Raw genomic sequence first — 13,676 nt, 5'->3', positions numbered from 1 at the left:
CCACTATATCAGGACATACCCAAACTGGATATCCAATGTCTTCTTCCTCCATCTGCCAGTTCTCATCTATAAAATAGATTTTATTACTACAAGTCTTACAACATTTTATTAAATAATAATAATGTTTGTATAGTGTAAGAACCTTGCACAATTTAAAAAAAAAAATAGCGTAAGAGCTTACACAGTGAATTTGCTGGTTGACAACGAGTTTTAAAAAATGTTGTGAAAAAATATTTGTTTTTCGAGAATTAAGATTTCCTTTTGAGAATATTTAAGAAGGTGACGTGTTTTGAATGATTTGATGTGCATCTTTTGTAATAAAGAAATCGTATTTTATTAGAACAAAAACGTAGAATTTGAGATAAAAACAGTAATCTAATGAGTAATGACTAAGAATATATCTCATAAATTGAATGGTTCTCCAATCTAACTTAACCAAATTCAAATTTGACGCATTACTAATTAAAAGACCATGACTCCCAATATTGCTTGAGATTGTAATGGAGTATTTCTTACTACCCATTATTTCAAAGTCAAACCTAGTTTAAACCTTTGCAATTAGATTTCTTCGTCAACTTAACCTAAAAATTGTAATTTTTGGTCGCATTCTTATATTGCAACTAAGGTTTGTTCTTTTAATTTTAGTAATCGGTCTTTGTCAACTGGGAGCCCCAATTTTTCATAAATATATATATATATATATATATATATATATATATATATATATATATATATATATATATATAAATTCGTTTAAGCATATTAAAAAATAAAAATAAGAAGTCACAAAATATAAAAAGAGAAATCATAATTTCAACGAAAAAAATCAGTGAAAGCAAGTTCACGAATCCGATGTGGCCTGCCAGGTTATTCTCACGTCCCAAAAACGCTCATTTTGGGTCTCGAAATGCCCGTTTCGGGTCCCGAAATGAGTGTTTTGAGACATTTCTACTTTTCTCCTTCTTACCCGCGTGCGTTTCGGGATCCGAAATGAGCGTTTTGGGACAAAAAATGAACGTTTCGGGACCCGAAATGAGCGTTTTGGGACAAAAAATGGGTGTTTTGGGACATTTTTTAAAAAAAATCTCCTACCCACATGTCATGCCACGTTGATTCGTGGACTTACTTTCGCTGATTTTTACATTGAGTTTATCATTTTTTTATATAAAAATATACAAACATGTTATCCCCTCTTCTAGCCTAACGGCAATAAGATGTGAATATTAACCCTAAGTTTCTGGGTTCGAGCACATCAGACGGCAACTCAAATATTAACAACTAAAAAAAATTCAAGCATTGTCCGATAATTACATTTATATTTCAAAAAAAAGCATCGACAATGAAAAAATAAGTCAGTGATATGACTTCATTTTAACTCGTACACTACACCACAAATCATTTTTTTAAACATATAATCTATCTATAGGACGTGGTTTGATTACCGACATTTTTAAAAATAAAATAACTGTCATTCCTCCTCAAGGATCGCGTGGCTGCGCACAAATATGCCAAATGATAATTAAAACAAAAATGAAAACGAAAAGAATATTAGTGCGCGCCAAACACGTGGACCATCGATTCTTCTATTCTTCTTTATATACCGCTTTTACACTATTATTAATCTTCACTTCTTCTTCTTCTTCTTCATCGGAGTTCAGCTACTGCAGGTAATAATCTCAACCTAGCTATAATCGATTCAGATGTTGAAAGTTGAACACTAATTCCTCATTTCTGAATCCTGATTGTACGTTTATGATAAATAATGAGCTAGATCTCGGATTCACAATAGTTATGGTTATCGATCGATCGATCATCAAAGAGTTTAATCAATAGATTACTGTATAGAAAATATGCACGTTTATGAGAAATGAGAGCTAGATCTCGGATTCATTTATGATTATCGATCATTTAATCAATAGATTACTGAAGTACTGATGAATGATGATGATATTATGAAACAGATTGAAAATGTGGAGATTAAAGGTAGCGGAAGGAGGCGATGATCCATATCTGTACAGTACAAATAATTTCGTTGGAAGACAGGTATGGGAGTTTGATCCTAACTACGGTACGCCTGAAGAACGCGATGAAGTTGAAAAAGCTCGCCGGAGTTTCACCGATAACCGCTCTAAAGTCAAGCCAAGTGGCGACGTTCTTCTCCGATTCCAGGTTTCTTTCTCTTCTTTAACTGTTAATTATTGATCTGAATTAGGTTAAACATCATCATTCATCTCTAATTAGTCGTTAAACTTCATGATTTGAATTATATTCATCTTTATCTTAATAATTAAATATTTGGAATTAGATTAAAATAAATATTTGTTCTAAAGAGACAAAATCTACCTTTTTTTTTGTACTGCTCATTTATATATATAAAGTGTAGTGATAACCTGTAAAGATTAACTTTGACCCCATTTGAAAATATATTTTTATCCTGATTAACTAAATAAAATATATTACTTTAGAAACTAGAATAAATTTGGTTGATAAGGTTAATTAAATTGACATATTTATTTTTAATTTTTAAAAAAAAAAATTATAATTTATAATTTATTATTTTTAAAATTATATAAAACAAAGTTTGTTTTAACGGTTTTACTCGATCGTACGGTTATTAAATGATTTACTGTGACTGACATTGTAAGTTGAGGCACTTTAAGCACACAGTATTATTGTGAGCTGGCATATATTTGTTGTGATATTTGAAATTTGGATTAAATATCATCACAAATTTAACACAAAATAAATTAGTGGAAATTATATAAATTATTTTGGATTTGGAATTTTGAGCATGATAAATTTTGAAGTCAACTTTTGAAAAGAGAATTGACATTGTAGACATTACTTTAGTTGAATAAACTGAGGAAAAAAACATTTATAATTTTTTTATTAAATATTTGATTTTAATAATAATTTAGATAATATAATATTTTGAAATATAATTTAATTATATATATATATTTTAATAAATTTAATTATTTTGTTTTAAACTCAAATTCAATACAAATATTTAAGACTTTTGAAAAATAAAGAGGAAATATTTAGTTAGGTTTTGGTGATCATTTATGACTAAATTTACACCACAAATGTCTCTATCTATCTCTATAATCATTAACAATAACAACCAAAAATGTCAATACAATTGAAATAAGTATTTATGAATATCTAATTACTATATGAACATATTGCTGACAAATAAATATTGACAACCCATAACTTTATTATTATTTTTTTAATTATGGGGCCAATTGAAATTTTGTGTCCCTTTTATTATTTTTCCACTGGCCACAAAAAAAAGATCAATACAATTGAAATAAGTATTTTTTTTTTAGTTTACTTTTTCCACGGCCAATAATACATTAATGGTGGGGTTAAATACTTAAACCGTATTATACAACTTATATTCATACTAACCTAATTAAACTAAATTTTGACTCATATTCAACTCATTTAGGACTTATGTATGAATTAATTGGATAATCTCATTATTAGTATATTATTGTTACTAAGATTTTTTTTTTTTTTTTTTTTTTTTTTTTTTTTATAAAATCTGGTTTATATATATATATATATATTTCAGAGCCGACCCCGAGTTTTGGGCTGCCCTAACCCTCGTTAGAAAAATGCTCAATATTTTTGTTGGCTTAGGTCGAGTTAGAAAATTTAATAAAAAAATAGTTTTTGGTGAGGTTTAAACCCATAACAAAAACAAAGATTTTAAGATTTTATTTAAAACTACTAAACTACAATATCTTATGTTCAAAATTATAATATATTTAATTAAAATCTTACTATTTTTAATAAATGGGCTGCCCTGAGAAGTGGGCTGCCCTAGCCCGAAGGCTTGTCGGGCTTGGCCGGCCCTGATATAATTGATTGTTAAGCAAAAACGATAAACAATGCATGATTTGTAGATGAGATTGCTCTAAAGTGAAGAGATATGACCTAAAACTTAAATTTTGTTATGGTCAAAATATAATTTAAATTAAAAAAAACTGTTATCGGGATAAAATAAAATAAATCCAAAATAAAATCCATCTAAAATGGAAAATATCTGAGTACAATAAAAATCTGGATTGTTCTAATAAGTCCACTCAATCTAAAAAGTCTTAATTTGGTTTCAATCAACCCAATCAATCTTCAATTTAAAAATTTGGGTTCATTTAATATTTGTTGACTATTGATCCTAGGCCCGACAGGGTTGAGGATGCAATTGAACGCATTGACCCAGTGTGTTTAATATATTATATTATATATTATCAATCTTATTTATTTTTCTTCAATGTTATATATAATATTATTTTATGTTATTTACAAATGTTTTATATATTAGTTAATATTGTTTATATATTTAAAATGGTTAAAGTTGTTTGATTGGATAATACAACTAGAGTCAGTTTGATCTTGTTTTTTTTTAAATTATTTAAATTATATTATTTTTTTTAATTAAATCATTAAATTATTAATTAAAATATTAAAATATATTTTTTAAAAAAATCCATACATATTAAAAAATGAAAAAAATAATTTAAGCATAAAAAAAAAAGTATGACATTAAAAAAAAAGAAAACGATACTCAATAAGTAGACAAAATTTCAAAATAAACCTTCAAATAGACAAAGTTCCAGAATAATTAATTTAGAACCAGCCTCACAACATTTATGAGTCCTATTTACAGGAGAGTCACAACTCTTTTTCAGGAATTTAACTTCAAAATAAATAGGGTTTTGTATCTATTTTTTAGAAATAATTCTTCTATATGGTATTCTTGTTAGTTTTATATTTCCTTTTATAGAAAGATATTTTCTTAACAAGATATTTGTTTATAATTATTTAGTTAACATGCCGTTGATATTACACTCACGAAAAATTAGTCTAAATATTTTCAATCACAAAAAATTACAGTAATTTTTTCTCTATCAAATATCAAAAATATAGAAAAAAAACTCTTATCCCACAAAATTTGAAATAATAAGCCAACCAATTTCATTGTCAAATTTATTGTGGTTTCATTCAACCACACTTCTTATGTTCTTATATAGACTAATCAATCCTGACCTGTTTATACTTTATAATACAGCTGTTGAAGGAGAATAATTTTAAACAAGACATTCCACAAGTTAAAGTTGGAGACAATGAAGAAATAACATATGACACGGCTTCCATCACATTAAAGAGGGGTTTGAAATTCTTGTCAGCCATGCAGTCAAAAGATGGCCATTGGCCTGCTGAAAATGCTGGCCCTCTCTTCTTCTTGCCTCCTCTGGTTTTACTTCTCCCTTAATTTGACACACATATATAGTCATTTGTTTTCTCACTTTTTTAATATTACATTTTTCTTTACTTCACAGGTAATGTGTGTTTATATTACTGGTCACATTGATTCAGTTTTTTCAGTTGAACATAAAAGAGAAATTCTCCGCTACTTATATAACCATCAAGTAAGTAGAACCCAATACAATACAATACAATTCAAATATAGTTAAGTTAAAGCAACACATTTTCATCAGAGATTCCTGTCTTGTAACATTTCATAGCAAGAAGATGGTGGATGGGGATTTCATATTGAGGGCCATAGCATCATGTTCTGTACTGTCCTTAGTTACATTTGCATGAGAATCTTGGGAGAAGGACCATTTGGTGGCCAAAACAATGCAGTTGAACGAGCTAGGAAATGGATTCATGAACATGGCGGTGTTCTCGCCATCCCTTCGTGGGGCAAAACATGGTTATCTGTAAGTACGCACACAAATTCATCAATCACTACTCACTAGTGTTTAATTTGTTACTAAATGAACTCTTTTGTTATGTTTTCTGTTGTAGATATTTGGATTGTATGATTGGTCAGGCTGCAATCCTATGCCACCAGAGTTTTGGATTTTACCTTCTTATTTACCCATGCATCCTGGTATAGTTAAATTAATTTTCACCATATAGTAAAATAAATAATATAATAAATTTTGACTGGACTTGTGCAGCAAAAATGTGGTGCTATTGTAGAATGGTCTATATGCCAATGTCATATCTATATGGGAAGAGATTTGTAGGACCAATCACTGATCTAGTTCTGCAATTAAGAAAAGAGCTTCACAATCAACCTTTCCATGAGATTAAATGGAAAAAGTACAGACACTTATGCGCAAAGGTTTTATTTTTTATTTTATTTACAAGTAATATTTTCATTCCTTTTGATTTTTTCAGAAGTCTATAACTAATTTGTCACTGCAGGAAGACTTGTATTACCCACATCCTCTAATACAAGATTTGCTATGGGATAGTCTTTACATATTTACAGAACCATTTCTAACTCGATGGCCAATGAATAAATTGATAAGACAAAGAGCACTTAAGAAAACAATGGAGTACATACATTATGAAGATGAAAATAGTCGATACATCACAATTGGATGCGTAGAGAAGGTGTTATGCATGTTGTGTTGTTGGGTTGAGGATCCAAATAGCGACTATTTCAAGAAACATCTCGCGAGAATCCCTGATTACTTGTGGGTAGCTGAGGATGGTATGAAGATGCAGGTACATACATGAATGATAACAAGATTGAGAATTGAAGTTTACACTACATACTTTTATTAATTTATTTTACAAAATATGTTTCTTTTGTAGAGTTTTGGCAGTCAGCAATGGGACACTGGTTTCGCGGTTCAAGCAGTATTAGCCTGCCATATGTTGGAAGAGATGGAAGAAACTATTAGAAAAGGACATGATTTCATTAAAAATTCTCAGGTGGTTAAAATTATGAATCTCAAAATCATTAAATAAATACCTTTACTATATCTGACATAGTTTGATGATTCAAAATTTAAGGTGAAAGACAATCCATCTGGTGACTTTGCCAAAATGTTTAGGCATATTTCTAAAGGATCTTGGACATTCTCTGATCAAGATCATGGTTGGCAAGTCTCTGATTGCACTGCTGAAGGACTTAAGGTTTGATCTTATTTGATTTCCCTTTTTTAGTATAATATATATCCTCTGTTCTTCATTACTGAATCAAGTTACTTCTTTTTATTTACAGTGTTGTCTGTTACTATCTCAACTTCCAGCCAAAATTGTTGGCGAACAACTAGAACCCGAGAGGATTTATGACGCAGTCAATGTCATTCTTTCACTACAGGTTAGAACTTTGTTTATCAACTATCATGGATCTTGTTTGGTACATACGATGAATCCTCTGTTTCTATTTGCAGAGTAAAAATGGAGGTGTAGCTGCTTGGGAGCCACCAAAAGCAGAGCCTTGGCTAGAGGTAACATTTTATTTACTTTATTTGTAGTAGAAATGCTAAAATTTGTATTAATTTGAATTGGTAATTTTTGTGTACTCTAACATATTCCAGCTTCTCAATCCAACTGAATTTTTCGCTGATATTGTCATCGAGCACGAGTATGTCGAATGCACGGCTGCATCAATCCAAGCATTTGTAATGTTCAAGAAACTATACCCGGGTCATCGAAAGAAAGAGATTGAAAATTTCATCATAAAAGCCACAGGTCATCTTGAAGATATCCAAATGCCCGATGGTTCATGGTAAAAATAAAACACTCTGTTCTTAATTCAAATGTTACATTTATTCATATAGTCATGTTTTTATTTTTTGTTGTGTCATAGGTATGGAAACTGGGGAGTTTGTTTCACATACGGTACATGGTTTGCTCTAGGGGGATTGGTGGCAGCGGGTAAGACCTATTTGAACTGTGAAGCTATTCGAAAAGGCGTCGAATTTCTATTGAATTCTCAAAGGGAAGACGGCGGTTGGGGAGAAAGTTACCTTTCTTCGCCACTTAAGGTTGGTAAAACACTAGATTGACTCGATTTTTTTTAATCATTTTAATCGTCTAAGGTTTCCTTGTTTCGCCTCAATACAGAAATACGTGCCACTAGAAGGTATTCGTTCGAATTTGGTTCATACTTCATGGGCTATGATGGGTTTAATCCACTCAGGCCAGGTAAAAATTAATATAAACAGTTTAAATAAATCATAAGTATAACATGATCAATCAATTAAATAATGTAATGGTTGTTATATATTTTATAAAATAAGGTTGAGAGAGATCCAACTCCTTTACACAAAGCAGCTAAGTTATTGATCAATTCTCAAATGGAAAATGGTGACTTTCCTCAACAGGTTTGTTTAATTAATTTTGCATACAATCTTATATACAATATCGGGTTAATTATTTTATTTATAAGTTTAGTGTTCAAACTCGAGAAGCGATTATTTATTAAAATTGGAAATTTTGGTTACAGGAAATAACAGGAGTATTTATGAAGAATTGCATGCTTCATTATGCAGCTTATAGGATTATATATCCAGTGTGGGCACTTGCAGAATACAACAATAAGGTCAAATTATCAATAGAATAAACTTTGTTTGAGAATCTTTATATCTTTAAATAATGGATTATGTAAAATGTGTTATGTTTTCTTATTTTGAATGAATAATATTATAATAAATGGGTTCATATTTTAATAATTTTATAAAGTAATATATACTCATATTTTCTTATATAACCAATATGATCTTCACTTTTCCTATTTTTCCTATTTAAGATGTTATGTTTATATATGAGCTTTTAATCTTTCAACTTTTAACTTAATAATTTTTTTTTGTTAATCTTTATTGTTTAATATTTAAATTATATATCAATTTTTTTTAATTTATATTAAACTCAAAATATATTATTATGTCTTTCAAAATTATTGAGTTAAAGTTTATTTTAAAATAATTAATTATTAAATTACATGAGTCATTTATATGAATAAGTGAACTTTTTTTTAAAATTTTAAATATAAATTCTCTTAATATTTATAAAATTGTAAAATTTTAAAATAATAAAAGTTTAATTAGTTTAAGACTGTATACTCCTATAAATAAAATAAATTGACATTTACCTATATTCACCTAACTGTCATGTACACAATTTCTCTAAATCAATATTTACTAGCTTAAACTTTAGAACTCAATAATGTAAAAAAACTATTTTTTTTTTGTTGTTCTCCTTTTTTACTTTATCTTCTAGACTGTTAAAAAGGTAAATTCGTATGTAATTTATATAAACTACTGTTCATATAGAATTTTAATTATTTATGACAATGAATTTCTTGATTTGTTACATTCAATAATTTTGTATAAAAAATATAACTATAATCAATAAATTAATAATTGTTTAACCGAACATTTAATTAATTAATATAAAACAACTAACTCACCTAAATAATCTAATTAAAATAAAGGTTGAAATGAACAAGTGGGACTCTTTATTGGGCTAACTGAAATTTGGGATCTCCTTTATTGGAGTATTGGAGTTCAATTGTAATTTGAGATTTTTTTTTAACCTCACAATTTCAAACTTTTCGTTGGGTCAATTATAATTTGGTACCTTCTTCATTAAACTTTATAATTTGGAGTATTTCTATAACGGACGTTTCGTAAAAAAAATTGTATTACATGTCTTTTAATTAAAAAAATTAATAGTAATTTACGTGGTATTGATTTTTTAATTATAAAAGCAACGTAATACATTTTTTAAGGACGACCATGTCCGTTATGGAAAAATCTCATTTTGTACAAACCTAACAATGCGGAGACCAATAAGTTACGGGTTCAATTCCATCTTAATGCCTTTTGAGTTTAAACAAGGATCATGGTTGTGAGATGTCATACTAGTTCTCCTTTAATTAAAAAAATTAATGCGGAACCACAAACTATGACAATAATTTGTTAGTGGTCCATTTTTTCCAATAATCATTCATTAATACATTGTTTCTATGTAACAATTCAATGTTTAATGACATTTAGGATATACATAGTAATATCATGTTCTTAACACTAAAGTGTAAATAGGAAAATAGCGACGGTTTTCTTTAACCCTTCGTCCCTTCCACGAATTACAACGCCAATCAAACAAAACGCAAGAAAACCAAACCCTAAATTAACAACAATAGTCTCCATTCCATTTTTATCAACCATAATATAAAATTTATTACAAGGAAGAAATTATAAATATATATAATGAGAATATATATATATAAATAAATGTACAGAAATTTTATTTATCATACTTTTTATAATTTTTGACAAAATATGATAAAAATATTAAATAATTTATAAAGGTCTTCTAATTATATATATAAATAAATAAATAAAAAATAGAAAAGTAAAAGATATACAAATATTTGTATTATTATTACATAAAGTGTTATAGATATATGATAAATTTCTTTAATTAATATACTTCATTATTTTTGTCTCATTTATTTTCACTATAAATTAGAATATTTGCACAAAAGAAAATCACATTCATTCCATCTAACAATTATTTTAGCAAGAAGAAATAAATTTAGATGAAGTCATCACGATTTTTAGCATTTTTTCTTGCTCTTATCCTAGTCCTATGTATAGGTGGGTAATGTTTCCATTTTGTAAGATCAATTATTAAATAACAAAACTAAGATATTTTAGGATGTCTTATCATTTTTAATTATTATTTTTCTTAAAGTTTGTTCTATTTAAATTTTGAATGATCAGGAAACGAGGTTGAAGCTTCTAGATGTTGTCGCGACTATCCTTCAATGGGTTATTGTAAGCCCGGAGTTGATGACAATCCTAAAACTAATGGAAAATGTTGGGCATTTTGCATCAATGGATGTAAAGGAGGATTTTGCAAAAAACAATATGCAACTGGTTGGACATGTCATTGTTATTGTTAATTCTATTATAATTTATTTTGAGAGGTTAGTTAAAACCATTTGGTGAGACAATAATAAAATAAATAAAGTCACTTTTTTTATTTATATTTTTATGGATTAATAATATTTTTAATTTGATAGTAAAAAATATAATCGTTGGACTTTGACTTGGCATTGGGCTTGGGTATATAAAAATAATGACGAGAGTGATAATAGAGAAAATTGGATTGAAAGAAATAAGGATGAAGGGTGAAATAAATAAATATTATTATTTTTTCAGTTAATCAAATTATATTAAATTATTTCTTTTCAAATATTCTCATCTAATTCTCTACTCTTATCTTATTAAAAAGATATATATATGAAACGAGATTCCCTTAAGGGTGTGTTTGGTAACCCTGAAATTAGCATTAGAATTGGAATTGGAATTGGAATTGGAGGGTCCAATTTCAATTCTTATGTTGGTTAGACACTTTAATATTAAGAATTGAAATTAAAATTAGAATTTCAATGAAATTCAATATAGTGTAATTTGATAGTTCTCAATTTCAATATTTTTAGATCGGAATTGTGATTCCAAATTAACACGTTTTTCACGTTTTTTACATATTCAACACGTTTTCACGTTTTTGACATATTTAACACGTTTTTGACACATTAAACACGTTTAACACGTTTTTCACATGTTTCACATGTTTTTATGTTTTTGGCACGTTTAACACGTTTTTGGCACGTTTAACACATTTTGGCATGTTTAACACGTTTAACACGTTTTTGACATATTTAACACGTTTTCACGTCCTTGACACGATTAACACGATTTTCACGTTTTTAACACGTTTTTAACACGTTTAAAACATTTTTCACATTTTGGCACATTTTGCACGTTTAACAATTTTTTCACATATTTGCTACGTTTAACACATTTTTGACACGTTTAACACGTTTTCACGTTTTTGACATATTTAACACATTTTTAACACATTAAACATGTTTATCATATTTTTGGCACATTTAACACGTTTAACACGTTTTTTTTACATTCTTTTACGTTTTTAACACGTTTACCACATTTTCCGACACGTTTTGACACGTTTAACAAGTTTTTCACATAATTGGAACGTTTAACACATTTTTGACACATTTTCATGTTTTTAACATATTAAACACGTTTAAGACGTTTTTGATACATTTTCATGTTTTTAACACATTAAACACATTTAACACGTTATTGACACGCATCTCATGTGTTTTTTTATGTTTTTGACACGTTTGACACATTTTTAACACATTTAACACATTTTGACATGTTTTCACGTTTTCGCACGTTTAACAAGTTTTTCACTTATTTGGCATGTTTAACACATTTTTGATACATTTAACACTTTTTTACGTTTTTGACACGTTTAACATATTAAACACGTTTATCATGTTTTTGGCACGTTAAACACATTTTTGACACGTTTAACATGTTTTTCACATTTTTGGCATGTTTAACACGTTTTGGTATGCTTAACAAATTTTTGGCACGTTTAACACGTTTGATAAATTTTGGCACATTTACCACATTTTTACATGTTTAATACGTTTTGGCCTATTTAACACACTTGTGACATGTTTAAAACGTGTTAAATATACCAAAAATGTGTTAAACATGCCAAAAACGTGAAAAACGTGTTAAACTTGTCAAAACCTGTTAAACGTACCAAAAACATGTTAAACATGTTTAAAACGTGTTAAACGTGTCAAACATGTAAAAAAACATATTAAATGTGTTAAACATGTCAACAACGTGTTAAACGTGTTAAACATGTCAACAACGTGTTAAACGTGCCAAAAACGTGAAAAACGTGTTAAACTTATCAAAATGTGTGAAAAATATGTTAAACGTATTAAAAATGTCAAAAACGTGTTAAATGTGCCAAAACGTGAAAAACATAAAAAAACGTGAAAAACGTGTTAAACGTGCCAAAACGTGTAAAATGTGTAAAACGTGTTAAACATGTCAAAAACGTGATTAACGTGCCCAAAACGTGTTTAACGTGCCAAAAACGTGGAAAATATGTTAAACGTGTGAAAACGTGTTAAACATGTCAAAAACGTGCAAAACGTGAAAATCGTGTTATATTTGTCAAAACGTGTGAAAAACATGTTAAACGTATTAAAAATATCAAAAACGTTTAAAATATGTTAAACGTGTGAAAATGTGTTTTAAGTGTGAAAATGTGTTAAGCATGTCAAAAATGTGTTTAAACGTGTTAAAAACGTGTTAAACGTGTTAAATGTGTTAAACATGTCAAAAACATATTAAACGTATTAAAAATGTGAATACATATTTAATAAGTTAACATTTTGAACCGATATTTTATTTTACAAACATAAGAATTGGAATTAAATTACAATTCTACCATTTTCCCAAACATAGGAATTGGAATTGAATTACAATTCTATCATTTTCCTAGACATAGGAATTAATTGTAATTCAATGTCATTTCTCATGGAATTAGAATTATAATTCCAATGTGAATTCCAATTCCAATTCCAATTCTCCTCATCAAACAGACTCTAATTGAATTTATTGTTAGTTTAGATTTTTTATTTTATAAACATTAATATTGTGCAACTTTTAATTAATTATTGCATTTTTTTTTATCATAATTGTATAGAAAATTATGACCTTCACTTCCTACTAAATTCAATAGAATTTTGTTTTTAATCTATCACTATAAGTGTCTCTATACCAAAAAATCAAATTACATTCCTTCTAATTCCCAATTAATTCTTATTAATAGAAACACATTTTTGGTATAAATACTTTATAGGCAATTCAAGCATATTACAGGTTTTTATGATAATGTTATTTTATATTTCGTAATCTTTATTAAATGTAAATAATATGAATATCGAACATTTTTATCTTCTTCAATATTCTTTATTTATAGATATCGTTTTTAGGGAATAAGACAAA

General features: G+C 28.0%; 1 protein-coding gene across 1 annotated transcript; it reads left to right on the top strand.

The window, feature by feature from the left end:
• Positions 1 to 1,961: 1,961 nt before the first annotated feature.
• LOC124933647 (beta-amyrin synthase-like) lies at positions 1,962 to 8,501 on the top strand. The gene is made up of 16 exons (XM_047474081.1): positions 1,962 to 2,169; positions 5,081 to 5,266; positions 5,352 to 5,441; positions 5,538 to 5,735; positions 5,824 to 5,908; positions 5,979 to 6,145; positions 6,229 to 6,534; positions 6,625 to 6,744; positions 6,826 to 6,948; positions 7,037 to 7,135; positions 7,209 to 7,265; positions 7,356 to 7,546; positions 7,628 to 7,805; positions 7,885 to 7,965; positions 8,061 to 8,144; positions 8,267 to 8,501. The coding sequence occupies exons 1-16, from the start codon at positions 1,969 to 1,971 to the stop codon at positions 8,381 to 8,383; spliced, it is 2,283 nt and encodes a 760-aa protein (XP_047330037.1). The 5' UTR covers positions 1,962 to 1,968; the 3' UTR covers positions 8,384 to 8,501.
• Positions 8,502 to 13,676: the final 5,175 nt, after the last annotated feature.

Source organism: Impatiens glandulifera, chromosome 4 (assembly GCF_907164915.1).
Source record: "Impatiens glandulifera chromosome 4, dImpGla2.1, whole genome shotgun sequence".
Classification (NCBI taxonomy): domain Eukaryota; kingdom Viridiplantae; phylum Streptophyta; class Magnoliopsida; order Ericales; family Balsaminaceae; genus Impatiens; species Impatiens glandulifera.
This window is presented reverse-complemented; position numbering and strand designations above follow the sequence as displayed.